The sequence below is a fragment of the Chelmon rostratus genome, chromosome 17 (assembly GCF_017976325.1).
Source record: "Chelmon rostratus isolate fCheRos1 chromosome 17, fCheRos1.pri, whole genome shotgun sequence".
Classification (NCBI taxonomy): Eukaryota; Metazoa; Chordata; class Actinopteri; order Chaetodontiformes; family Chaetodontidae; genus Chelmon; species Chelmon rostratus.
Window position 1 is genome coordinate 19,087,704 of NC_055674.1, and position 23,950 is coordinate 19,111,653.

Below are 23,950 nucleotides of genomic sequence, written 5' to 3' on the forward strand. Positions count from 1 at the left end.
CCCCTGACTTAGTACCCCGTTTTCTCCGATTGGCTACAATTGCAGTCACATGCAACTTCTGTCCAATGAGCATAATGGCTTTTAATGTCGTGGGCGTTTCCATTTTACACTCCTGCCGAGACCTGGAACTACCGTGCAGTGCCGTCCGCTTGCACGAAAGATACCGCGGTGAGTAAGGAAAATGTATAATTTCACCCCTTAACATGAACGGCATTACGTATTAGATGGCCGCTGGACGTCAAGAGCAACGACGAAGCTTGTTAGGGTATTCTAGCATGTTTATTTATATGCGCTTTCAGAAATGTGTCCATTTGGCTTTGTTAGGGTAAGCTAACCTGCTAAGTGCTAACTGTGGCTGAGCATTCAATGGGGTCTCGGTCTTGTCTCCTCGACCATTTTGGTGTCTGATAGGCAACACACCAATATTCCGACACAGACACAATTTTTCCGTTAAGCGTTTCCGCTCCTGTTTAGTTATTCAGATGACAAACATGACGGGTAGGTGTTGGCTTTAGTGTTTGGTGGTTCGGTGCGCATGTTGGCACGGCGCGTTAAACGATGAGTGATCCGTGTTTTTGTGGGGGTTAGCTAAGCGTTAGCTGCCGTCGCCAGTCAGGCTCTGCACCGAATTAAAATGGCGTCTGTTTTTAAATTCCCCTGATGGAGCTGTGAGGTTTGGGTCCCACAACTGTTTGGCTACTTCTTCATAACTCGCCCGTCCTCCTGAAATAAGGTTTTTATTTCTTGTAATTGTAGGTTTAACAGGTGTAACAGAAGTTTGAGAAAAGGTTGGCGCCACACTTCAGTAACCTGTTGACATTTGATAAAAGGAGCGCAGTGCTTTTGCTCGTTGTAGTTTCGCCTCTTTGCCTTTACTGCGGCTGATATCTACATCTCTGTTGTAATGCTGTGAATGATCAGAAAAAGTTTGCACCGGAGTGGGCGTGTCGCGATAAATGAATGCGATGTGCTGCCTGCCCGCTCCGCCTCTCTATTTCACTCTGATCACATCATTTCGATGTACTTACACAATGGCAGCCACGCTCAAATCATGTCAGGCATCGCAGATGAGCAGTCAGTCATCCGTGAAGGAACATGGGTTGACCTCTACCCAGAGATCAATCATCTGTATTCTCACTTATCTGCGTCATGTAAAAAAAAAAAAAAAAGGCATTTCAAGATAATGCTTTTGCCCTCTAGCAATATGAATGTACGCATCTTGCTTAGAGTCAAACATATTAAAGTGAACAACATTAAAATTAGATGTTGCATTTAGTCCCTGAGACGTTTGTTGCTGTGCCAACAATGCTGCTCTGTTGCTGCAGCTGCTGACCTTGTTTGTTCCACTGAGAGACAAACTCAGTGACAGTGTTTTACCTTGTTCAGCGGCACCTGCCTCAGGAAAACTGGATAAACATATTTCTTATCAACAGACATTTCTTAAAATCAGATACGTGTCCCTTCCATCCATCCTTTTTGGAGCGAGTTCAGTTTTCAGTTGACTGCCCATAAGCACAACATGGTTTGAACTGAATGGTTTGAATGCTGTCTCACTGTTAAGTTGTGTCAAAATGTGTGTATATCCTTCCCCCCCTTGTAGAGACGGACTGCAGCATTGTCATCTGCTGCAGAGAAACCCAGTTTTAACACTGTCGTTCACTGGATATTGGAGTCACCACAGCCTCGAGAATAACAATGGTAATGATTTCGTTTCAGTCTTTATTTTGTTTGAAGTTGTGCATCTCTGTGTTGTGTGATTATATGTCTGACAGCGGGTAGGCAGCCAAAACACAGGCACACTGGCCTTTTTGTTAAATGTCACTGTTAACAGGACAAATAAATGTGTCACATCTAATTTAAGTCACAGAGCTGGTGCCAGCTCTCTGGTACTCCAGCCTGCCTGGGGCTTTAGGAACACATGCTGCAGCTTCCACACCACCGCTCGCCTCTAAATTGGCTCTGGCTGCCTGTGCATACACTCGGCTTGTGTAATCACTGGTGTTAGAAGCTTTGCCTAGACACGAGACCTTGTTGTTCAATTTTTTAATTAATCAAAGGCAAGTGGGTGACAGAGAAAGTAGATCGTTTAATCTTGGTAAATGCTTGTTCCAGGTTCACCAAGAGCCTGTCCTATAAAGCAGGATTAATGAAGCTGGTTGAATAACTGTTCTGAATAAAACCTGGAACATTTTCAAATATGCAACATGTACCGAAGTTCAAAGAGCTGCTCTGGGTTTTCTTTTTGGTCCAGTTATCCAGGTAGCAGGTTTCAGGTTTCCTGCTTCCTGCGCCCCACGTCTGTTGTATAAATAGTAATGATCTGTTGATTCAGTTCTCCCTGTTCAACTCACCGTGAGGTGTTGATGCATTATCAATAGTTGATGTCAGGTTTTGCTGTGCCTCATATCTGAGTTAATAACGTCCCCCCTGGATGCTAGTTTAACTTGTTTGTTCCTTTCTACAACAAATTATTCAGCATGAACCTCCCCGCTATTTCTTCTTTATTAATGATCTTGCGTATTTTCACCCCTAGCCTCCCCCAATGCGCCACCGCTCCATGCGTGTCTTCATGAACGATGACCGCCATGTCATGGCCAAGCATTCTGTAATTTACCCAACTCAGGAGGAGCTGGAAAGTGTACAGAACATGGTGTCTCACACAGAGCGGGCCCTCAAGGCCGTCTCTGACTGGCTGGATAAACAGGAGAAGGGAACCTCCAAGTCTGATTCTGATAGTACCGACACTGATAAAGAAAGGTGAGGCGATGTCAGGGATGTCATACCTCGTGTTCAAGTTGGTAGGAAACTGGACAGTTGGACAGAAATGGTTTCATTCTTCTTCTTTTCCAACCACCGTTCACTTAATGCGTTTCTTGTAATTCTCCCATGTATCTGCTGTGTCTGGTGATAGTGAGCACAAAGATCAGGCCACACGCTCTCTGCGTGGTGTAATGAGGGTGGGTCTGGTTGCCAAGGGCCTGCTGCTGAAGGGGGACCTAGACCTGGAGCTGGTGCTCCTCTGTAAGGACAAACCCACCATCAGTCTGCTGAAGAAGGTGTCTGAAAATCTTGTTACACAGCTCAAGGTGAGAACGTGGCTCAGTGCACTGAATAATGTGATAACATTAATATGTTTGCGATGATCTTTTTTTTAAACATATTACCCATAAAAAAGAACCCATATTATTGTACTATTATAAATGATCGTACTATTGTGCCAGTAGCTTATGTTATTGCAAAAGTGTGCTCACATTTTCATACCTCATGGTCACAAAGCCGGGTTGGAAACCACAGGTTTTAAGACATATGAGCAAAAAAAAGCCAGAATTTGTTAGTTACGTCTTCTCATATGTGAGTATTGTCACTTCTTTATTGCCTTTATAATGTTAATATATTGAATATCTCATCTGAATATCAAACAAAATAAGATTCTTTGCTCTATGTAAAGCACTTTGTTGCATTCTATTCTTGGGAAGGCTGCATTTTTTCATCGTTTTTACAACAACAGGTTGTAGGCCAAACAGTCTATTAATTCTTTAACATTTCCTCAGGCGACAGAAGACAAGTATGTGGTGACCCAGCACATCCGTGAAGCCAGTATTGTCATCAAGAACACCAAGGAACCCCCTCTCACCCTCACCATTCACCTGACATCCCCTTTGGTTCGCGAGGAGATCGAGAGGGCCGCCGCTGGAGGTAAGCTCCTACACGGGGGCCTCAGGTGTTTTTTAGTGGCACCCCTTCTCCAGCAGGGAGGCCAGGCAGGCAACCAGGCTAGAGAGATATTGTTTATTGGGCCTTCAATGGAGCTAGGGGACAAGAAGGCACTGTCACATAATGAAACTGCGCTATGCTTATAGCTCTCTAGACACTCTCGTAGTTCCATGTAATGTAATTGTACATTTTTGATGGCCCAATATACAGTATAGGGCAGGTAGCTTACTGACTGCTGAAGACATGGCTTTCTCTTCCCCCTTAATGATCAAGGTCATCAACGAAATGAAGGCTTACTGAGAATTTAACCAAATACAAAAAGAGAGACCACTTTGTTTGCATGTGTTTTATCATTGATGATGAACGGTTTGCATTGCAGCAAAAATGAGTAGCAAAACACATGGTGGAGCTGTCTTTGTTGACCCAACAGTGGGCTATTGACTGTCTCTGATGTTCCTTAGCAGGGAAGGCTCGGCCTAACAGATAACGACAAGTGACACTTGGCTTCTGCATGTATGTCCAACTACACTCAAAATCGTGGGCATCCGCCCCAGTTGTTAGGTAGCGATAGACTAAAGCATCATGAAATATGTTTGTAATCATGAAGCTTAATTGTAGTGATAGAAGAACAAAGTAAGATTTCCGGTAGTTGACATTCTTTGAGAGCACTCAACAGAAGTGAGGATCTCAGTTTCAGCAGGTGTTGAACCTTGACCTTATCTGTAGCCCCGTGCTAACAGTGATGCCCAGTTTGGGTCTCTCTTTTTTTAATTTAATTTAATTTTTTTAAGCCATCAGTTTTGCTGCAGTGTGGACCTGTTTTGATACCCACTTTTTGTGCATCTGATAACTTCTGCCTGTGGTTCCAATTCTGATTCTCTCTGTCAAGCCTTCTAGTTTGTCAATTTTTAGGGACGCTGGACCTTTGACCAACTGGCCGCTCTCTGTCTCGGAAGGGGCAAAGTGCAGTGTACCCAGTATAGGGGCAAAGGGGAGGGGCTCTACCTCCTGTTAATGCCACAAAAAGAAAAGCAGACCTTTTCTAAGCACCGAAGCGTCCTTTTTAAGTTAAGGCAACCATGTATAGACCACCTCCCATTTGATTCAACCAATTTTTAATAACTGCACATTTTCATGTGAGGGCTTTTTAATGATTTTTATTTAGACTAAATCAAGTTAAAATCCACTTCACTATACTGTCGTTCTGGCGGGTTTTAAGTCTAATCACATGTGCCGAGCCATGCAAAACCATATTACCTGGGAGGTTGAGAGCGTTTGGTGGTTCTGCAGTGGAGGGGTCCCCCTCCCCTTCCCCCTCCTGCCTGTGGTTTGGGAAGGCTGCCTGTGTTCCCCCTGGCCGGCTGACAGAACTCCCCTTGGTCAAACTGTACCTTGTCTTCTTATTCCACCTGCCAATAGAATCGCTTTCAGTCAACGATCCCCCGGATGTTCTGGACAGGCAGAAATGCCTAACTGCCTTGGCGTCTCTCCGCCACGCTAAGTGGTTCCAGGTTTGGATCTTGTCTTTATTTGTCTCTAAAACAGAAGTAGTTTTGAGTTCTGCTGTATGTTCTTTCGTCTTTTATTTGGGCGTTCCATGTGTTTTTTCTTTATTTACTCTTTTGAAGTGTACTTCCTGTAGTAATACTTGATGATCTGGATGTTGTTTCTTAGGAAACCTTTGTCATTACACTGTTGTAGAGTTGCTTTGCTCACTTAACAGGTTCAGCTGCAGTGCCATTTTTAAAAGAAGTCCAATGCTGCTTTTTAGTCCCCGAATTCATTACTCTCCCTCACAGATGCTTAACTCAATCAGCAAAACAAAATTTGGGACTAATACACCAATGTATCCAGGTGCAATATTTCTATAATGTCCGTGTTGGTGTGAGTGAGTTGTTGTTATTTTCACATTTATGCTATTTGTAGAGCACTTTCTGCCGCCCCATTCTATAGTTTTGAAGAGAAAATGTTTTTTGTAGTGAACCATGTTAATATTTCATTATAGTATTGTGGCCTGTGTCATCTTCGGCTTCCACACTATAACAATCAGTGCTCCATCTCTGCAGCTTCTGTAGAGTATGTGGCCTCAACCTTTCCTGCTCTCTGGCTGTTTCTGTTATTCTGTGTGACACAAAATCAACAGGAATATTGCACCTCTTAGTTCTTTTTTAACTCACTGACCATTTCCCTATTTAATGACAATGCACACCCTGTTTTAAATAGTTTAATAGTCCACGGTTTACACATTAGAGCTGGTATTAACTTTGAGGTAGATTTACTTACACATTTCTGTCTGAATTTAATTCATATGCATGTCTTTCCCCACAAACAGAAATGCTTTATGTCTGATAACTACACCATCAATCATGTTGGCTATTGACTTCCCACCCTGAATGTGAATGATCATAAGCAGGCTCTTCCAACAAAGTGATCCAAAATTATTCTATCATGCAATATTTCCAGACATTTCCATAATGACAAAGCTAAGCTGTTATAGTCTGTGTGGCTTCGTTTTATTTCCTTTCATTTATTTGGACGTTTTATGTTGCTTTAGGCCTCGCATAGTCTTCCTCATTGACTAAGGCTGCTTGTCCTCCTCGTGCTCCTCCCAACCCCCTCCCCGCTTGTGTCCCCAGGCCAGAGCCAATGGGCTACGCTCCTGTGTCATCGTCATCCGGATCCTAAGGGACCTGTGTGCCCGGGTCCCCACATGGGCCCCTCTTCGTGGCTGGGTGAGTGAGAGCCTCCTCAGAACTAGGGCTGTTCCCAGCGACTAATTTCCCCGGTGATAAACCAGAAGTTTGAACATAGACTACTCGACTAGCCTGAGAGTAAGAAAAGACGAAGAGAAACAGTCAAAATTGGGCACAGTTTAATCTGTAAGGTTATACATTAAAAAAAAAAATTGCATAAATTGTATGAGGTATTTTAAACCGTTAACCATGTTCTTCAATAACCAAATTGCTTTTTAAATGCCGCTGAAACGTGTGGCACTTTGCGACGGCATCAGGGTTTCATTGCCTGACTACATGTCCGGGAAGAGTTCAATGTCCCAGACGAGTTTGAGAAATTCTAGACAAATATCACCTGTGTTTGTAGACCCTAGTTTCCCATGTTTTATTGACTAATTGACAAATGGGGGCATTTTTTTGAAATTGTTCCATGCTGTGCATTATGAACACATTATTCTGTAATTTAAATGTGAACATTAATAAAATAACAAGTTTAATCGAGTCGTGTTTCTGGTGCTGACTAACGAGGGGTAGCTAATGGAGCACATCCCTACCAGAAAAGGCTTTGATATACCTAAATATGTTTTAAGCTCCAGTAATTGTGGCCTCTGAGAGCTGTTAAATATGTAGGAAGTAGTTTTTATGCCTTGGCGCCGACGACAGCCATGACCGGAGAAAGGCACCACCGTCACAGTTGTTAAACTGCAGAGATACTAACGCAGTGACCTAAAATCTCTCTGTGTTAGTGACCGAGCTTAAAAATAGCATCCTCAGACAAATAGTCTCCCTCCCTCTCCTGCCTTGCAGCCGCTGGAGCTGATCTGTGAGAAAGCCATTGGCACAGGGAACCGGCCCATGGGGGCAGGAGAAGCTCTGCGCAGGGTTTTAGAGTGTCTGGCTTCAGGGATCCTCATGGCAGGTGTGTATGTAGGGACTCTTCTCCAAATGTTATTTAACTGAGTATTATTTGCACTTCATTTACGTGTTCAGCTTGTGTTCTGTTCTCTAATGTGAATCTAAAACAATAATATCCTTGTATTGTAGACGGTGCTGGAATCTCTGATCCATGTGAGAAGGAGGCCACAGATGCTATCGGTCATTTGGACCACCAGCAGAGAGAAGACATCACAACAAGTGCACAAGTGAGTAAGATAAAACTGTGTGTGTGTGCGTATTTACAGTTTAGTGAAAGTGAAACTGACACCCTCTCTGTTCTCTGTTCAGCATGCCTTAAGGCTGTCAGCTTTCGGACAGCTTCACAAAGTGCTCGGGATGGACCCCCTTCCCTCTAAGATGCCCAAGAAACCTCGTAGCGAGACTCCCATTGATTACACAGGTAAACTAGCTTATCTGTGAGATTCAAGCAATCCAGCATTGTCACAGTAAATACTGCTAGGAATGTTTTCTAGGTTAATGGTATGGATGTAATGCACTAAGGTGCCTTTTATGCTCTTATGGCAAAATGTTGTGTGTGTCTGTGACGCAGTACAAATCCCACCCAGTACGGCTTATGCCCCACCAATGAAAAGGCCCATTGAGGAAGAGGAGGGAACAGATGACAAGAGTCCAAATAAGAAAAAGAAAAAGCTGCAGAAGAAGTGTAAGTGTTCTTTTATTGTGTGTATTTGTTGAAACGTACTTAAAATGCAATGTTATCTAACATTCCTTTATTAAAATGAACCTTATGAGTTTTAGTTAACAAAAGGTTGTGATTAAATAGTTTGTCAGTCTGCTCGAGAATGGACAGAAAAACAAATTTGGATAATCGGTTTATCGTTTCAGATTGAGTACCCTTTGGTTTTGGACAACACATGTCACTTCAAAAAGTTACCACTTATCAATTAAGCAATAGATGAATTGATATTTGCAGCCCTGCAAAATGTAAAGTCTGTTTCTTACTGTATGTCGTGCTGTTCCACCAGCTCCAGAGGAGAAGGCTGAGCCTCCCCAGGCTATGAACGCTCTGATGAGGCTCAATCAGCTGAAGCCGGGTCTCCAGTACAAACTGGTATCTCAGACCGGCCCAGTTCACGTTCCAGTCTTCACTATGGCTGTAGAAGTGGACGGAACGACCTTTGAGGCTTCTGGTCCATCCAAACGCACTGCCAAGCTCCATGTAGCTGTAAAGGTGAGCACAGCATTCACAGGGGCGTCTCAAATAAATAATCCGTTTTGATTTCACCTCAACTGTGCAAGTTTTTCCCTGTAATTGGACTTTTAGTTGATATTTCCTTGCATGTATTAAACCACGATGAATCTGTGTGGACAACTGCAGGTCCTCCAGGACATGGGTCTGCCTACAGGAGTGGAACTAAAGACTGCTGAGCCGGTAAAATCAGAAGAGGCGGTAGTAGCTGCCACTGTGGAAGAATTGAAGCCAGTCGTTGCACCCGTTGAAACTACCACTGCTGCCACAGGAACAGCCACTGCAGACGCCACTGATGCAGTAGAGGTTTGTGCATGAAGCTGAGGATTTGTTGTTGTTTTGGTTTTATTACTCTAAAGTCACTGACAGGCTCTCTTTCCTCTCAGACTGCTCGTCAACAGGGACCAATCCTGACTAAGCACGGCAAGAACCCCGTGATGGAGCTGAATGAGAAGCGCCGTGGCTTGAAGTATGAACTCATCTCGGAAACCGGCGGCAGCCACGACAAACGCTTCGTCATGGAGGTGGAGATCGACGGCCAGAAATTTCAGGGGACGGGATCCAATAAGAAGGTGGCCAAGGCTTACGCTGCCCTGGCTGCATTGGAATGGCTGTTCCGTGAGGGCTCTGTGGCCGAGGCCACTAAAAAGAAAAAGGGACCACCAATGGTGAGCACACAGTGAAACTGAATGAAATCTTTAAGGTTGATTTGTTTAAAGTCCAGATCAAAGTTAGTATGAGATTAAATTGATCATGTTGAACAATGTGTATCAAATATGATACAGTAGGTAATATTTCTGTAATTTCATAAATCATCATTCTTCATTTCATAGTGTTTTTTATCTTTTATATTCATGCACTGGCTAATTTACTTATTGATTAAATATCTATATTAAGTATTTTAGTTGAAAAATGTCTCAAAACGAACAAAAATTCTCAACAGGATGTGACGTAGTAACAGTTCTGTTTGTGTTGCAGTTATCTACTGTAGTTAGCATGCTAACCAGCTGTCCCCAGCCCGTCCTGTCTCATAGTACCACTTCGTACCCCGAAAGGCGATAGTCAGATAGTGTAGCTCTGTCCCCCCCACCATAGATTCAGCTGGGAAGGTACATGAGTGTCGAGTTTGCTTCGTTTCATAAGCCCTTTTAGCTTTTTTTAGTCTCATAAACTCAGAAAAAGTCAAGAATGGAAATATTCTTGCACCTATTTTGCTCATTAAACAGAAAAATGTAGTTGTACACCTTCAGTGAGAAGTACGAATGACACGTTTGTTTCCTCTTCAGCACACTCCAGGCTTTGGCATGATGGGAGCCTCTGGAGTCGGAGACGCAGCTACGCCCAGGGGCAGAGGGAGAGGAGGGCGAGGTCGTGGAAGGGGCAGGGGCTTCAATAATGGTGGAGGCTACGGCCAAGGAGGTAAACGCACACTACGACTGTAGCAGACACGCTGTGTATACTGGTAAAAAGTTAGTAGACCTGATTAACATGATTGACAGGGTGTCCAATCAGCTTACTCAATGCGTGTCATCCCCGCAGGTGGATTTGGAACATATGGTTATGGGAACAGTGCTAACTCCGGATACAGTGAGTATTCATTTCACCCATTATAGTCCCAGTTTGACTGGATATTTACTCTTTGTCTGGGCTGCAGTTAAGCTTTCATTTATGATGTGAGAAATCCAAACTACTGTCCGGGCATAGATGTGTCTTGGAGCAGGACGGTGCATCGGGCCAGAAGAAAAAAAAACAGCTTTTACCACTTCTTACCTATGTTAAAACTACCTAACCAGGAAATGTAGCCCACTATAGAAAGTGTTTCATTCCAGAGCAAACAACAAACAAGACCATATAATGATAAAACATGTTGGGATGTTCCCAGTTCAACGATTTTACATTTCTCTGCTTTAAGCCACAGGATTCAATCTGTTTTTGACAAGCCCCCCTTCTTATGAGAACCCCTTTTCTTCCCTCTGGCAGCCTGTTCTGAGGACTGACCTACCTGAGCGTGACAGGAGCAGAGAAATCTAAAAAAAAAAAAAAACCCAACAACTCAATTTAAATGCAATCTGACCAAATGAGTCATTCAGCTGCCACATTTCTGGCAGGAAAAAAAAAATCAAACAATCCAAATAAACCAATCTAATTTTGATATTTTTTCCCTTCTCTGCCCTGTCTCACTCTTTAGGTGACTTTGTCTCAGACTGCTATGGCTACCACGAGTTTGCGACATAGATCCTCCCCAGTCTTAGAAAATCAAAAACAGTCCTGTAGAGAGGAAAAAAGTGGACAAAATACACAGTAGTGTTCCAGCAGCATCATGAACTCCCTTCGCCACCAAGTCCACAACCCCGGGAATAAAGCGACAACAACCCCTCCGCCCTGTCTTGCCAATCCACTTGTCATGTCCTGACACCTCGGGGAGATGATCTGCCTGTGCATGCACGTAGCCATAAGCCACCTTCTGTTCTGTCAGCTTGCTGTGGATGTACCTGCACACATGGACCTCCCCAAAGCGCAGGGCCGATTTACTGTAGCTTGCCTCCATGTGTCGGACCGGGACAGGGCTTCGTTTCTGTTCGTTTGGATCATGATTAAGTGGAGGCCTGAGGGAACCTGGACAACACACTTCCTTTTGGACTGTTGTCACGACTGCAACAGCCTGGCCTTGTTCTCAGTCACCATACTGTTTGCTTAGATGGCAATACCAAGAAAATGATTTCATGGAATACCTTTCTGTCACTTCCAATCATGATGAAGCTGTTTTTATTTTCTGTTTTGCTTTTGAAAAATGGCCGCTTTGTTTATGTGAATCTGCTGTTTCTGTGTCATATCAGCAACACTGTTAAGTCATGGCTACACTGAATGCATGATGGTCCCTTCTTTTATTCGGTACCTGCAGTATTCCATGTGTAACAGCATTAGGCATTCATGAACTGAGGCTGTTCAGCAGAAAATCTGATGTATGTTTGGGAAGGGAAGACTTCTTGCTCTAGCTGTTTTTTATATGTTTTTGTTTTTTTAATAAATGTGACATCACCATTCATTACTGTGTTACACCAGGGTCTGAATTAATGTCTTAGTACTCAACAAGAGTGAATTGCACAGAGCCGTAGCTGTTAAAATATATAAAGTTATTCCCATTTTAAGACTGTGCCATGCTGTCATTTCCCAGATTACTACAACAATGGTGGTACAAATGGAGGAGCCGGGGCATCAAGCAGCCCATCAGGTGGCCCTCCAGCCAGCACAGCACCAGGATCAGCACAGGGCTCCTATGGTTCATGCTACCAGAATGATGGAGCCTACACTGCCACTTCTGCAGCCAAAACCCCCAAAAAGAAACCCCCCATGCACAAGGGAGGGAAGCCGCCCTTTCCCGGTCCCCCCGGGGCAAACACTGGATCTGCAGGAGGGTACCAATCCAGCAGCCCCACAGGGCAGGGTTCCTATAACCAGTATGGCCAGAGCTATGGGCAGGGAAAGAAGAGTTTCAACCAGAACCAGGGGGGGACAGGCGCATACTCATACAGCACTGCCTACCCGAGCCAGGTGACAGGGGGCGCTGTAGGTAGCCAAGACTACAGTTACGAAGGTGAGTTGAGGGGACTTTTTTCAGTTCTGAAATCCTTTTATACAGAATTTGATATGACATCACATGTACAGTGGTGTATTGCTGCTGCCATGACAATAATATATTTAGTTGGCTGTCCTGTTAGAAGGAAGTCTTCTAGTTTTAAAAATCCTTCTGATGTTTTCACAAGATCATTTTCAAGTTATGGTATTTTTCATTACTACACACCAAATTAGTCCATCCACTTGTTTTTATAACAACATATCACTCCACTTGTTATATCACAAAACTCTTGTTATTACGCAAAATCAACCTGATAAAATTCCTCATTTTAACAACATACTTGTTTCATTAAAATTTCCCACAATCAAATGATTTAGTCTGTTGTTATAACAAGATGCTTTTTTGGGGTTTTGAGAAAAGAAATGAGAAAGATTCAGTGTATGCCAAAAGCAAATACGTTTTATTTCATGCTGAAGATGACACACAGTGGAAACAGAGTTTCCCTGTTCAGAGTTGGGGGGTGACGGGCAGTGGGCTAGGCAACAAACTGGGCCATGGACCTTTCACCAGTCTGTCACAGGGCTGACACATACAGACTGACAACATACATTCACAGCACGCATACACCTAATATGATTTTGTTTTTGTCCAGATGAAAAAAAAAAAAGTATAACTATACTTCCCTTTGGTTTTCCATATATTGCCGACCTAACTAGCCTCTGTCTGGTAGCCTCTGGCCTGGGCCGACATGTGGCACTAAATGGCCTGTATACCTTCAGACAGGAACAGTACGTGGTGAAGGAGGACAGTGGGGTCTTAACTGCACATAGACTGAGCATAATACTGTGTTTTGGTGCTGATGAGAGCGAGAAGCTGCTAAATTAAATACTTGTCATCTGACTTGTGCTTATTGCCCCATCGGGAGTTGATTGTTGGGGGCATCTTGTAAGAAAACTTAGCACATTGACCTATGTGTCAATGTTGTTCCCCCAGCTTGTTTCTGCTGCCCCCAAGTGGCCAAAAAAAACAGTTGTAAGCTTTATACCTTTTTGGAAATTTGTTTGACTAATTGCCACACTTTCCTTGTAGGCTTCAACAATCAGTCCAACTACAACTCACAGGGAGGAGGTGGAGGAGGCAACCAGGGCTTTGGCACCAACCACTCTCAGTATCACAACCCAGTGGGCTACGGCAGGGGAGACAGCAGCATGAATTACCAGTACAGATAGACTGTGTCACTCCGTCTGTGAAGCGTTGGCACCAAGCACCCTGCATCAGTGTCTCAAGCCAAAGAAAGTGATAGACGGCTTGCCTGTGCTCTCTGCCTTTTCCATGTTTGCTTCTAACATGCTTTTGGGTTTCTATGTGGCACACGTGGGCACAAAACAAGATGTCTGGACTTCGTCAGTGTCAGAGCAGAGTTTTGGCTGAGTTTAGTGATCAGTTTCAGTGGTCTGTTCATTTCTTGGTCTTGTGTTTTTAGTTTTTTTTTTTTTCTTTTTTCATCTCTGCTACCAGTCCTCATCCTCATCACTAAATATTGAAGGCTGATGCTACAAATTGCTCACTCACTAGCTCTGACTTGGTTTCCTTTCTTATAAAGAGTTGTGTGGTGACAGCGTTTTTTTCTCATGTGAAAATAGTAAAATCTTGTAGTTTAAACTACAAAGGTTGTTGTATTTTTTGTATCAGTTCGATAGACCAGAAGAGCTTATTCTTTTCCACATTGCTTGTAATTTTGGCTTATTTTGTAATAGTGTAATAGTTATTTTAATAAATGGTTTTGGAGATTACTGGAAAACACACTTCTGATATATCGACGTTTCTGCTCAATGTAGCTTTTTGATGGGGTGGGATTTGTTCCTGTTAATGTATAACAAAAATGTTTTTATCAATAAATGATTTTTATTTTGAATAGAGGTATTAATTACAGTTTTGGCTTTAAGTATCAAGGATTTGTACTCATGAAAATGTATAAAATAAGGTGAGAAATCCATGTCCTACTAATTAATGACCTGGTTGACTTTTTGTAATGACTTGACTAGTAATAACTCACCAGTCACAGATTTTACAACCCCAAGCTTGTTCTTATTAATGACTTATAACTGATCTACAAAGCTTTGGGTAAATTATTTTTTAACCATGAAAAAAACAATTGATTACAACATAGATAATTTAATAGAAAGGGGTGTATTATGTGACTGACATATGATATACTTGATCTTTAAAGGTAAATTGCAAAAATGTGTTTCTGGGCTCCATATATTTGTGAATACAGTTAAAAACGTAGTCTTTGTAATTTTCACAGCCTTTGGATTCATGCAGAAATCAGTTAAATTTAGTGTTTGATCTCCTATGTGATGACCATCAAATTAGACTCCATTCCGGGGTGGAATGTAACTAGTACTTAATGTAACTGCTACTTAGTTACATTCCACCCAAGTGACTCGAGTTCAATACTCAAGTACAATTTTGAGGTACTTTTTACTCCACTGCATTTAACAGACAACTAAATAGTATATACCACATAACAGTGTATATAGTTCAAATTAGCCCCACATTCACCAATCACAATCATGATTTTTGGGACTTTTTTGGCCTTTTTTTATTTGCTATTTTTTTGCAGAAAGCTCCTGCGGATCAGTCTCGACTGGCCGGTGCGCTGTTGTTTGTTGCAACGTGCTGGGGTGGTGGCATCAGGGCTGGTGAGGTCATCAGACTCATCAAATAGGTGAGGAAGGCTAGCTCCAAGGTCGGGCTGCAGTCAGTGATGGAGAGGAGGGTGAAGGACAAGATCAAAGCCATGGTGGAAAACCGCCTCTCACCCCCACTACGATGAGCTGCGTCAGCAGCTCTTTCAGCCACAGGATTGTCCCACCCAGGAGGAAAAGGGAGCACTTCAGGTGCTCATTTGCACCTGAAGTGCTGTACCAGACTGTACAGCAGCAGAGGAGACCTCAGTCTATAACAGCACACAACACACACACACAGACCCTTTCCCCCTCACACTGTTTGGTTCACCAGAGACAATCACCCTACTCTCCCTCTCCATTGTCTCTCTGCTGGACTCTTGGAGTGATTACATACTTTGTATTATAGTTGCTGATATATTTTGTTAGAAATTTCACCAAACTACCCATACTATAATACTTTATATTTAATAGTAGGCTCTATTTTTATATTATATTGCTGTATTATACTTTGGATCATGTTTATTATACATTATGTTATACCATACTGTGTTTTATCGCTGCACCATACCATACTAACTATGTACTACTACATCTCATACCCCATACTACATCATTACGTACCATTTTATGCTATGCCATGCTATTGTTACATTAATCTGATTTCTATTCTGTATTATACTTCTATTGCATCTCAATATTAATACAGACAAAAACTAGGTTCCATTACTTAATCATGTGTGTTAGCCTGAATTTGTTTTTTTTACATAGACTTGTCAATTCTGCTGCTATTAATCACCAAATGCTCATGTATAGATTCTATTTATAATCTTATTTTAGTTTTATGTATCTATATTATTTATTTCTCTTACTTTCTATACTAATCTGGACTTATTTCTGTCATTGTACTGCTGTAACAATCAAATTTCTCCTCTGGGGATCAATAAAGGTTTATCTTATCTTAAGTATATTTTAATGCTAATACTTCTGTACTCTTACTGAAGTGAAAATTTGAGCGCAGTGATACTTGTAACAGAGTACTTCTACCGTGTACTTAAATAAAAGATCTGAATAATTCCTCCAGCACTGCCTCTTTTCAAAGTTAGATTAAAAAGTCAGAACAAAAACAAATTGACTACAGTATTTACGGTACTCCGTTCAGTTTTTTGACGTCTCGCTACTCGAATACTTTCGGCCTTTCTGGACGCGACGTCACATCCGGTCTCTTTCGGGCTTCGCAGGATTCCAGCATGGCGGACAGCGGTGTGGTGGAGACGCTCCTACGGCGGATTGAGAAGGTGGACGACGGCGTGGACAGCGTGGAAGTGGCGACCAGCCTCGGGTTGGACCACCAGGTCGTCGTCGGAGCCGTGAAGAGTCTGCAGGCTCTCGGCGACGTGAGTTTCCAGGGCTGCGGGGCGGCGGAAGTCAAGCTGTCCCCGTCAACATAGTTCATTGACTGATGCAATAAGGACGTCAAAATCTAAACAGGCTGTTAAGAAAGCTCACGATCGCGTGACAGCCGTTAAAGTACTACACAGTCCACTGAGTGGGTTAGGATGAATCTGTACTCTGTCCAGCGAGCTGACAGGCGCGTTTGTTCCCCGCTGTCCAGGTGATCTCAGCCGAGCTGCGCTCCTCCAAGCGCTGGGAGCTGACGGAGGAGGGCACGGAGATAGCCGAGCAGGGCAGCCATGAAGCCCGGGTCTTCAGCTCCATCCCGCTGGAGGGTCTGGCACAGAGTGACCTCATGGTGAGTGTCCCGGGTGGACCGGGTCCGGTCAGGTCGACCCCAGGGGGTGTGACACATGACCCGGCAGGACTGAAACCGGTGGGAGCATTCAGTCCGGTTTGGGTTCAGGTGTAAACACAAGGCGGGAAGGATAGTTGCTCTTAAAATAATCTCCCAAGTATTTAACAGGTTTCTTATGAAGCCCAGTGAAGGATGGCAGCATGAAGGTCTGTGTGGATCATAAACTGTCAGGACAGTCTGCTACTGCGCTTCAGGAAGGTTTCCCAAACTTGCATCTCAAATGGGAATAATAATGGAAATATCTACAGTCAATTAATTGATTAGTCGATTTGCAGTTTATAGACAACTATTTTGATAATCGAATAATTGTAGTATTTTATTTAATGTTTCTAGCTGATAGTAAACTGAATATTTTAAGATCTCAGACAGACAAAAAAAAATTGGTTGATTAATCAATAATGAAAATAGTCACGAGTGCAGCATTAAATCGATGTCCACGTTGCCTCAGGTGATCTGGGATCTGTTGCCTGATATATACTGAAACCATCTCTTAGCCAGTGGTTGAAACGTCCTTCTAGTTCACCATCCAAACACTGAACATCCACAGACAGAAAAATCTAAGAAAAGATGTGGGGATCATTCAAGAAAAAGTCTCTAAAGTATGGACAAACTGCACATCAATATCATACATTAGATTTTTTTGAACTGTTAATGTCTTTAAGTAAGTTTTGTTGCTGTTGATCACACAGAGATTTCTGCACATACTGTTGTAGTTCTACATTTGTGCTATCATCAGTTACATCGCTGCCCCTCTGCGTTTGTCCCCGTGCAGAAACTCTCCTTTGGGAAGATCGGCTTCAGCAAGGCCATGTCCAACAAGTGGATCAGAGTGGACAAGGCACACGAGGGCGGCCCCAGGATATTCAGAGCCGTGCGTGTTTTACATCAACCTGTTACCATGGCTCTTTGTGATTGGCTGTCTCCGTTCTAAATATGGTGTGTTTGTGTGGCTATGCGTTGGTCCCCAGGTGGAGAGCATTGAAGACCAGGTCAGAGAGAAGCTGCTACTGGTGCAGAAAGGCAACATGACTCAGCTGGAGGAGAAAGAAAAGAATGAGCTGAAGAAGAGGAAGCTGCTCTCTGAAGTGTAAGCCCCTCACCCATAACACTCAAGTGGTGGTTGTGTACCTTTGTCTGCCAGTAGGTGGCAGGAGAAGCTCTGCTGTGGCTCCGTGTGCCTTCCACAGGTCAGCATGAGGTTGGGTTTATATTTGAAACAGTCCGTGAGCAGTTTCATTGAATAGTCTGGTGGGAACAGATTGTAATTGCTTTGATACTTCCTGTTGCCAGAATTCGTTATGTAAATCTTTTCCTGAAATATGGGATTGTGTGGTGGCTTCTCTGAGTGCTGCGGTTGACTAGCAGGCAGATGCTCCTTACATTTTGTAGCACAGACGTATTTTCTGCTTGTACACTTGAATTTTTCCAGTACAGCTGGATAGATGTTTGGAATCTGGTGCCGTTTAAGGTTAAAATGAGAGTTATAGCTGCATGTGATATGCTGCTCTCACCCCACAAACCTCCAGGAATGTGTACATTTAGGTTCCATCCTCCTGTCAGGGTTGAGAGGTACAGGGAGGAGCTCCAAGAAAATACATTTTCCAAGTCTGCTCTATTAAAAAGTTCAAGCGGGCTAAACCAAGTCAACTCCTTCACCCATTTACTTGCTCTGTAGACATCCTTAAAAACTGTGATGAAGACAGCTGGCAGATTAAGCAACTGATGCATAAAGTGTAGCAACTGTTTTTATCATGGTGATATCTAGATGTTTACATGTATTTGTATTAATTTCACTGTACCTCTGTGGTACATGTGGTCAGTCTGTAGATGAAAAAAGTAACAAAGAGCCTTACATTTAGAATCTCATGGATGAGGACATTTTGGATTTTGGTGTTAACATGCTAAAATATACTCTGGACTGGTACCAATGTGCAGATTCTTCCAAAATCCTCTTACCCAGAAAGCAGTCTGTCATAACCTGGTGGCCGGACTTCAGATGCACTAAGCTGATCTAACTGAGGAAGGATATTATAGGGAATATTGACCACTGAGAATAAAAAACATGGCTGTAGTGAGGCTTACAGAGAGCCAAATACATCACAGTATGTGGTTTCAGTGTGTAAACCCTCTGCACAGATGCATGTTAAACAGACTGCACAGGCTTGCAGACAGATACACACAGCCTATATTCACATTCACATGAGGCATTACAGAGGAACGTAATGATTCGTCAGTGAGGTTCAGGTAAAAAAAGTAAGAAACCCTGGACTATATGGTGCATTTCACGGCAGCACCACCAAACAATGGCAGAGAACAGTTAAAAGGTCTTTCTGGTCCCTCCCTGCGTAACGTAAACGACATTGAGCCACTTATAGTGTCTGTGTTTTCTGTGTTTAGGACAGTGAAGTCATACTGGATCGCTAAGGGCAACTCCTTCAGCACCACCGTCACCAAGCAGGAGACGGAGCTCACCCCTGAGATGATCGCCAAGTGAGTACAGTTTTCATGTCGCCTGCTTAATACAAGCGGAAAACGTGTCCCGTCTGCCCTCCTCTGTCTGTCGGTGACGGGGTGCAGGACCTCAGACAGAGGACACAGAGAAAGCTCTGCCCATAAAAGGGGACGAGTCCAAAGATGAGGACTATGTCCTAAAGGCAGGGCAGGACAAAAGGACCAAAAACACTGACCGAACAAACCAACGTGACAGAAGCAAAGGACTCATTTTGTGATGCACGTTGGACACATAAGGTGGTGGTAATATCTCAGAAACTCTGATAGCTAATGTCCAGTCACACATTTTTTTTCTCCTTTTTTTGCTGCTTTTCTGATGAGACGTCTTCCAAACCAACAGCCCCTTTGAATTCCTGATGCTTTCATTGACAAAGCCGATCTTCTGTTTTGATTTGGCATTCAGAACGCACAGGATGTACGTTCATGAAACTTTTCAGCACCCTGCATTAGCCACTGTTTGTATGAGATGCATTGAATTGGAATAAATGAATAAATAATGGAAACGCTCATAATGCATCTTAAACTGTTTTCATGCCGAGGAGGAGGCATTAAAATGCTGTCGGAGTATATAAAGAGCTCTGGTTAGGGTGAAATCATATCAGAGCGGATTTAGCTAAAAGCAGATGTGCCTTCTTCCTTTGCCCAAAATTCCAATTGATGCTGCTTTTACTTCTCAGCTCGCCATAGATTTGATGGTTTCAGTATATCAGCTGCAGATTAATGAAATGAATTGGGAGAAATATGATGGACTGACAGCGGATTAACAAAAACCTACCGACTACAAAGAAGCAACAGCAGAAGTGGAAGCTGCGGTCAGTCCTCTCCTCCCTCAGACTCTCTACTTAACTCGTGCTTGTGTTGCGTCTCAGTGGCAGCTGGAGAGAGAAGAAATTCAAGCCCTACAACTTTGAGGCCCTCGGCGTGGCCCCTGACTGTGGCCACCTGCACCCGCTGATGAAGGTGCGAACACAGTTCAGGCAGATCTTCCTGGAGATGGGGTGAGTGGCTGTAAACATCGCAGTGAAAGGAGCCATATCACACACACACACATAAAAAACACACAAAATCAACTCTCCGCTCTCTGTAGCTTCACAGAGATGCCGACAAACAACTTCATAGAGAGCTCTTTCTGGAACTTCGACTCCCTGTTCCAGCCCCAGCAGCACCCGGCCAGAGACCAGCACGACACCTTCTTCCTGTCTGGTGCGTGTCGTACACATCTCCCCCCCGAGTCCCGTCGCTCTTAGTTGTACTCAGTCGGATCATTTATTCCCATCATCATTTTTCAGACCCAGCACTGGCTCATGAGTTCCCTCAGGACTACCTGGAGAGGGTGAAGAGGGTCCACACAGAGGGAGGCTTTGGTTCACAGGGGTGAGACATAATCACACGCTCGCACAACGAGCGACGTTAATCAGCTTTCGGCGAAGCCCATGAAAATATTATCCAACATCCTGCCGTCTTTCAGGTACAAGTACGACTGGAAGATAGAGGAGGCACAGAAGAACATCCTCCGCACTCACACTACAGCAGTCAGTGCGCGCATGTTGTATAAACTTGCACAGCAGGTGAGTTGCACATACTCACACTCGCAAGGTTGCTTTATTGTAGTGATGTTTTGGGTGCAGTGTTCAGGTGTCCACAGACTTTTCACCATAGTGTGTGCTGTGCTGTGCTGTGCTGTGCTGTGCTGTGCTGTGCTGTGCATGTGCTGTCATTGACCACGAAGCTCTTCTTCTTCTCTGTCTCATCACCCACACGTCAAACCGTCCACCAGGAGAAGTTCACCCCCGTCAAGTATTTCTCCATCGACCGGGTGTTCAGGAACGAGACCTTGGATGCCACCCATCTGGCCGAGTTCCACCAGATAGAGGGCGTGGTGGCCGACTACGGACTCACACTGGGAGACCTCATGGGCATCCTGCACCAGTTCTACACCAAACTAGGTCAGCAGGGCTCTGTGACACTCAACTCGGCTACAAGGCCTTTACAATAGGGCTAAAAAGGGCTAACTGTGAATACATGAAGACAAAGCTCAGCAGTCCTAAACAGTGCATCTGCTCAAGACTGTAGGCCACCATACACCCGCAAATTATGGGATGTACGTTGTCTTACCAGTGGCATGAGCACAAACGGTGTACACTTTGACAAGCTTTGCTGGATGTTGTTGTGGCCCTGCGGTGTTTTTGAAGCCATACAAATGTGACCTTTCTTTTCTAGGAATTACCAAACTCCGCTTCAAGCCTGCCTACAACCCGTACACAGAGCCCAGCATGGAGGTGTTCAGCTACCACGAAGGTATCCTGCAATCTACTGCTGTTCGTTTGACTGGCTGCTGCTTTCATCCATCTAAGTTACAGTTAATTAATGAAATTAATAGGATCGTGGAATGCCTAATGTTTCTATTGTAAAAAATAATTTGTCTGTCCTACAAAGGCAAAACGCAGTCACTACATATTTGGTCAAACCTGAATGGAGACATGAAAGCTGAAAGCTACAGTTAGCTGCCGTCTCAGTGTTTGACAGTTATGCCACCTCAAATAACATATTTGAATGGATGAAATTGAAAATGCATGTATTATATTGATTTAAATAGAAAGATTAATAGTAAACAGGCAGAAAGAGGGCAGGGAGAAGAGTATTACATTGGATCTGTATAAGCTGTGGATTGTAAATAGTCAAAATAAAGTTTATTTTCTTAAACTATTTAAAATGGACAAGAAAGTACTTTGAGTACTTTGTAGGTTTGAGTTCACGTATTTTTGGGGTTGAATAATCAGCCTAAAAAGAGAGAAAAAAAATTTCCACCTTTTTTATCTGCTACACTTTGCCCGCAAGCCCGAAACCTTTAAATCTTAGTTTCTCAGCGTCCCTGCCAGCTCTCTGCCAGCTCTCTGCCAGCTCTCTTTCATGGTTTTGGTTGTGTGTATAATTTCCCTCTATGTACAGGACTAAAAAAGTGGGTGGAAGTGGGAAACTCGGGGGTCTTCAGACCAGAGATGCTGCTGCCCATGGGTCTGCCTGAGGATGTCACAGTAATTGCCTGGGGGCTCTCTCTGGAAAGGTAAACACACACGTGATATGCATTATTGCACTTATTTCATGAACTGTATGTCACCGTAGACACTGCTGGCTAATCACAGCTGATCTAAATCCTGCTCTTTGCTACAGTACAAGGCATCTGAATTTATTTCAAATACACCTTCACCAGCCTAGTTTTAGTTTTACTTTAATTCCTTTTTTGTGGGAGGAGTTTAACCTCACAATACGGGTCATTTGGTGGTCACACAGCTGCTGCTTGTAGAGAGTACTTTGTGTTTAAATGCAGTCATATTAGAGTCGTCATGGAGCGAGCGAGAAGTGATTGAGTAAACTGGGAAAGGCTCTATAATCCACGCTGACTAATCCTCCCTCTTATCTCAACCCTCCGTTGTTTTTGCTCCGACCCGTCAGACTTGAATTAGACACAACACAGACACTTTGGCCTCTTCTCTGGCTGCATGTCGCTCACTCAGCCCTGTCCTCTGACCCGCAGGCCCACCATGATCAAATACGGCATCAACAACATCCGAGAGCTGGTGGGACACAAGGTGAACCTACAGATGGTCTACGACAACCCCATCTGTCGACTGGAGTCCTGAGGTTCACCCAGCCTTTAGCGTTATTGTTATTTAATTTGGATGGACCCGACTTACCTTCACCACCTCATTTCTGCATCTCCCTTGAGAAAGCCCTCCACCCTCTGGTTATTGTCGCCAGTCGAAGCTCGGCCAGTAAAACCAGTTGGCCTGAAAGTGACTGTAGCAGGAAGAGGGTCTGTTCTCCATCATCACTTCAGACAGACCACAGTAAACTGTTCTTTAAAGGGCTTTCACACACAGGAGCAGCCTCTACATGCTATGTATACGATGAAAAGGTTTGTTTTTTTTTACATCACTTTGCCCCATTTACTACAGGAATTGACGTAATTGTACAGGAAAAATTACTACTTTTGGTATGTGACAAAGGTACAATAAAAAAGCTTTTTCCAAATACCAACACAACCTGACTCGTGTGTGTTGTTGTAAACATGACATACTGTAAACTTAGAACTCTAGCTCACTTTTACATAACACAACTGTCTGACAAGCCATTAAGATTTTGTGTAAGTTTATTTAGATTTTTGAGCATTAATGGCCCTACATCTTCTCTGACCTGGTCCTGTAACTTTCTAGCTGCAAAGCCAATCGATAATCAGAGAGGTTTTGAAACCTCAAAGTAGATGAGTTTACATGACACTGACACACATGCCAGCTGAAAGCATTTCTTTAGTCTTTTTAGAGCTAAGCAAGGTTTTACCATTAGCTACCATGCTAAGCAGCTAGCATGCTAATACTGATGACACAGCTCATGCTAATGTCTGGTAGCGTAATTCAAGAGATTCAAGATTCAAGATCATCTTTATTATCACTGAGCATAGCATGTCAATGAAATTTGTATTGCAGCCCCCATGTTAGAAACAATAAGAAATATAAGAAAGTAATAAAGGTGTATTTAATATATGATGGCTGCATTCCACTCGGGATGTGCTCTGCTGCTCACTACTGCAGCAGAACTCAACTTGACAAGTGAATTGTATTATCAGTGAAAGTCTCTGATGCGAGAGAACACGTTGCTAAACTAAATAATAAATGCACGATAAATCCCTTCACTAATGAATCCGCCCTCCACAATGCAAAGCAATACTAATTCCAATCGATGCTGACTACTCTGATATATTAAAAACAT

At 43.4% G+C, this 23,950-nt stretch overlaps 2 protein-coding genes across 3 annotated transcripts; both read left to right on the forward strand.

Moving 5' to 3' along the window:
- Positions 1-112: 112 nt before the first annotated feature.
- Positions 113-14,083, forward strand: LOC121620448 (interleukin enhancer-binding factor 3 homolog). 2 transcript variants are annotated; one of them, XM_041956487.1, is made up of 18 exons: positions 113-168; positions 1,601-1,698; positions 2,534-2,757; positions 2,912-3,086; positions 3,552-3,696; positions 5,134-5,225; positions 6,351-6,446; positions 7,254-7,365; positions 7,491-7,588; positions 7,671-7,782; positions 7,933-8,046; positions 8,369-8,574; positions 8,722-8,898; positions 8,979-9,260; positions 9,879-10,011; positions 10,132-10,179; positions 11,768-12,187; positions 13,259-14,083. In XM_041956487.1, exons 2-18 carry the CDS (start codon positions 1,696-1,698, stop codon positions 13,396-13,398), a joined length of 2,577 nt encoding a protein of 858 aa, XP_041812421.1. In that variant the 5' UTR covers positions 113-168; positions 1,601-1,695; the 3' UTR covers positions 13,399-14,083. The 2 variants fall into 2 exon arrangements, with proteins under 2 accessions (XP_041812421.1, XP_041812422.1); XM_041956488.1 differs by lacking the exons at positions 11,768-12,187; positions 13,259-14,083 and adding an exon at positions 10,781-11,638.
- A 2,005-nt stretch (positions 14,084-16,088) lies between these two features.
- farsa (phenylalanyl-tRNA synthetase subunit alpha) lies at positions 16,089-23,221 on the forward strand. Its single transcript, XM_041957011.1, has 13 exons — positions 16,089-16,256; positions 16,475-16,612; positions 17,445-17,543; positions 17,641-17,759; positions 19,070-19,162; positions 20,053-20,181; positions 20,271-20,386; positions 20,473-20,557; positions 20,652-20,751; positions 20,961-21,129; positions 21,404-21,481; positions 22,133-22,247; positions 22,719-23,221. Exons 1-13 carry the CDS (start codon positions 16,110-16,112, stop codon positions 22,822-22,824), a joined length of 1,494 nt encoding a protein of 497 aa, XP_041812945.1. The 5' UTR covers positions 16,089-16,109; the 3' UTR covers positions 22,825-23,221.
- Positions 23,222-23,950: the final 729 nt, after the last annotated feature.

Coding starts and splice junctions, on each gene's coding strand:
- LOC121620448 (XM_041956487.1), top strand. Junction 2,758..2,911: donor ACCGACACTGATAAAGAAAG/GTGAGGCGATGT, acceptor GTCTGGTGATAG/TGAGCACAAAGATCAGGCCA. Junction 9,261..9,878: donor AGAAAAAGGGACCACCAATG/GTGAGCACACAG, acceptor TTTCCTCTTCAG/CACACTCCAGGCTTTGGCAT.
- farsa (XM_041957011.1), top strand. CDS start 16,110: ATGGCGGACAGCGGTGTGGTGGAGACGCTCCTACGGCGGATTGAGAAG. Junction 17,544..17,640: donor GCCCCAGGATATTCAGAGCC/GTGCGTGTTTTA, acceptor GTTGGTCCCCAG/GTGGAGAGCATTGAAGACCA. Junction 22,248..22,718: donor TGGGGGCTCTCTCTGGAAAG/GTAAACACACAC, acceptor TCTGACCCGCAG/GCCCACCATGATCAAATACG.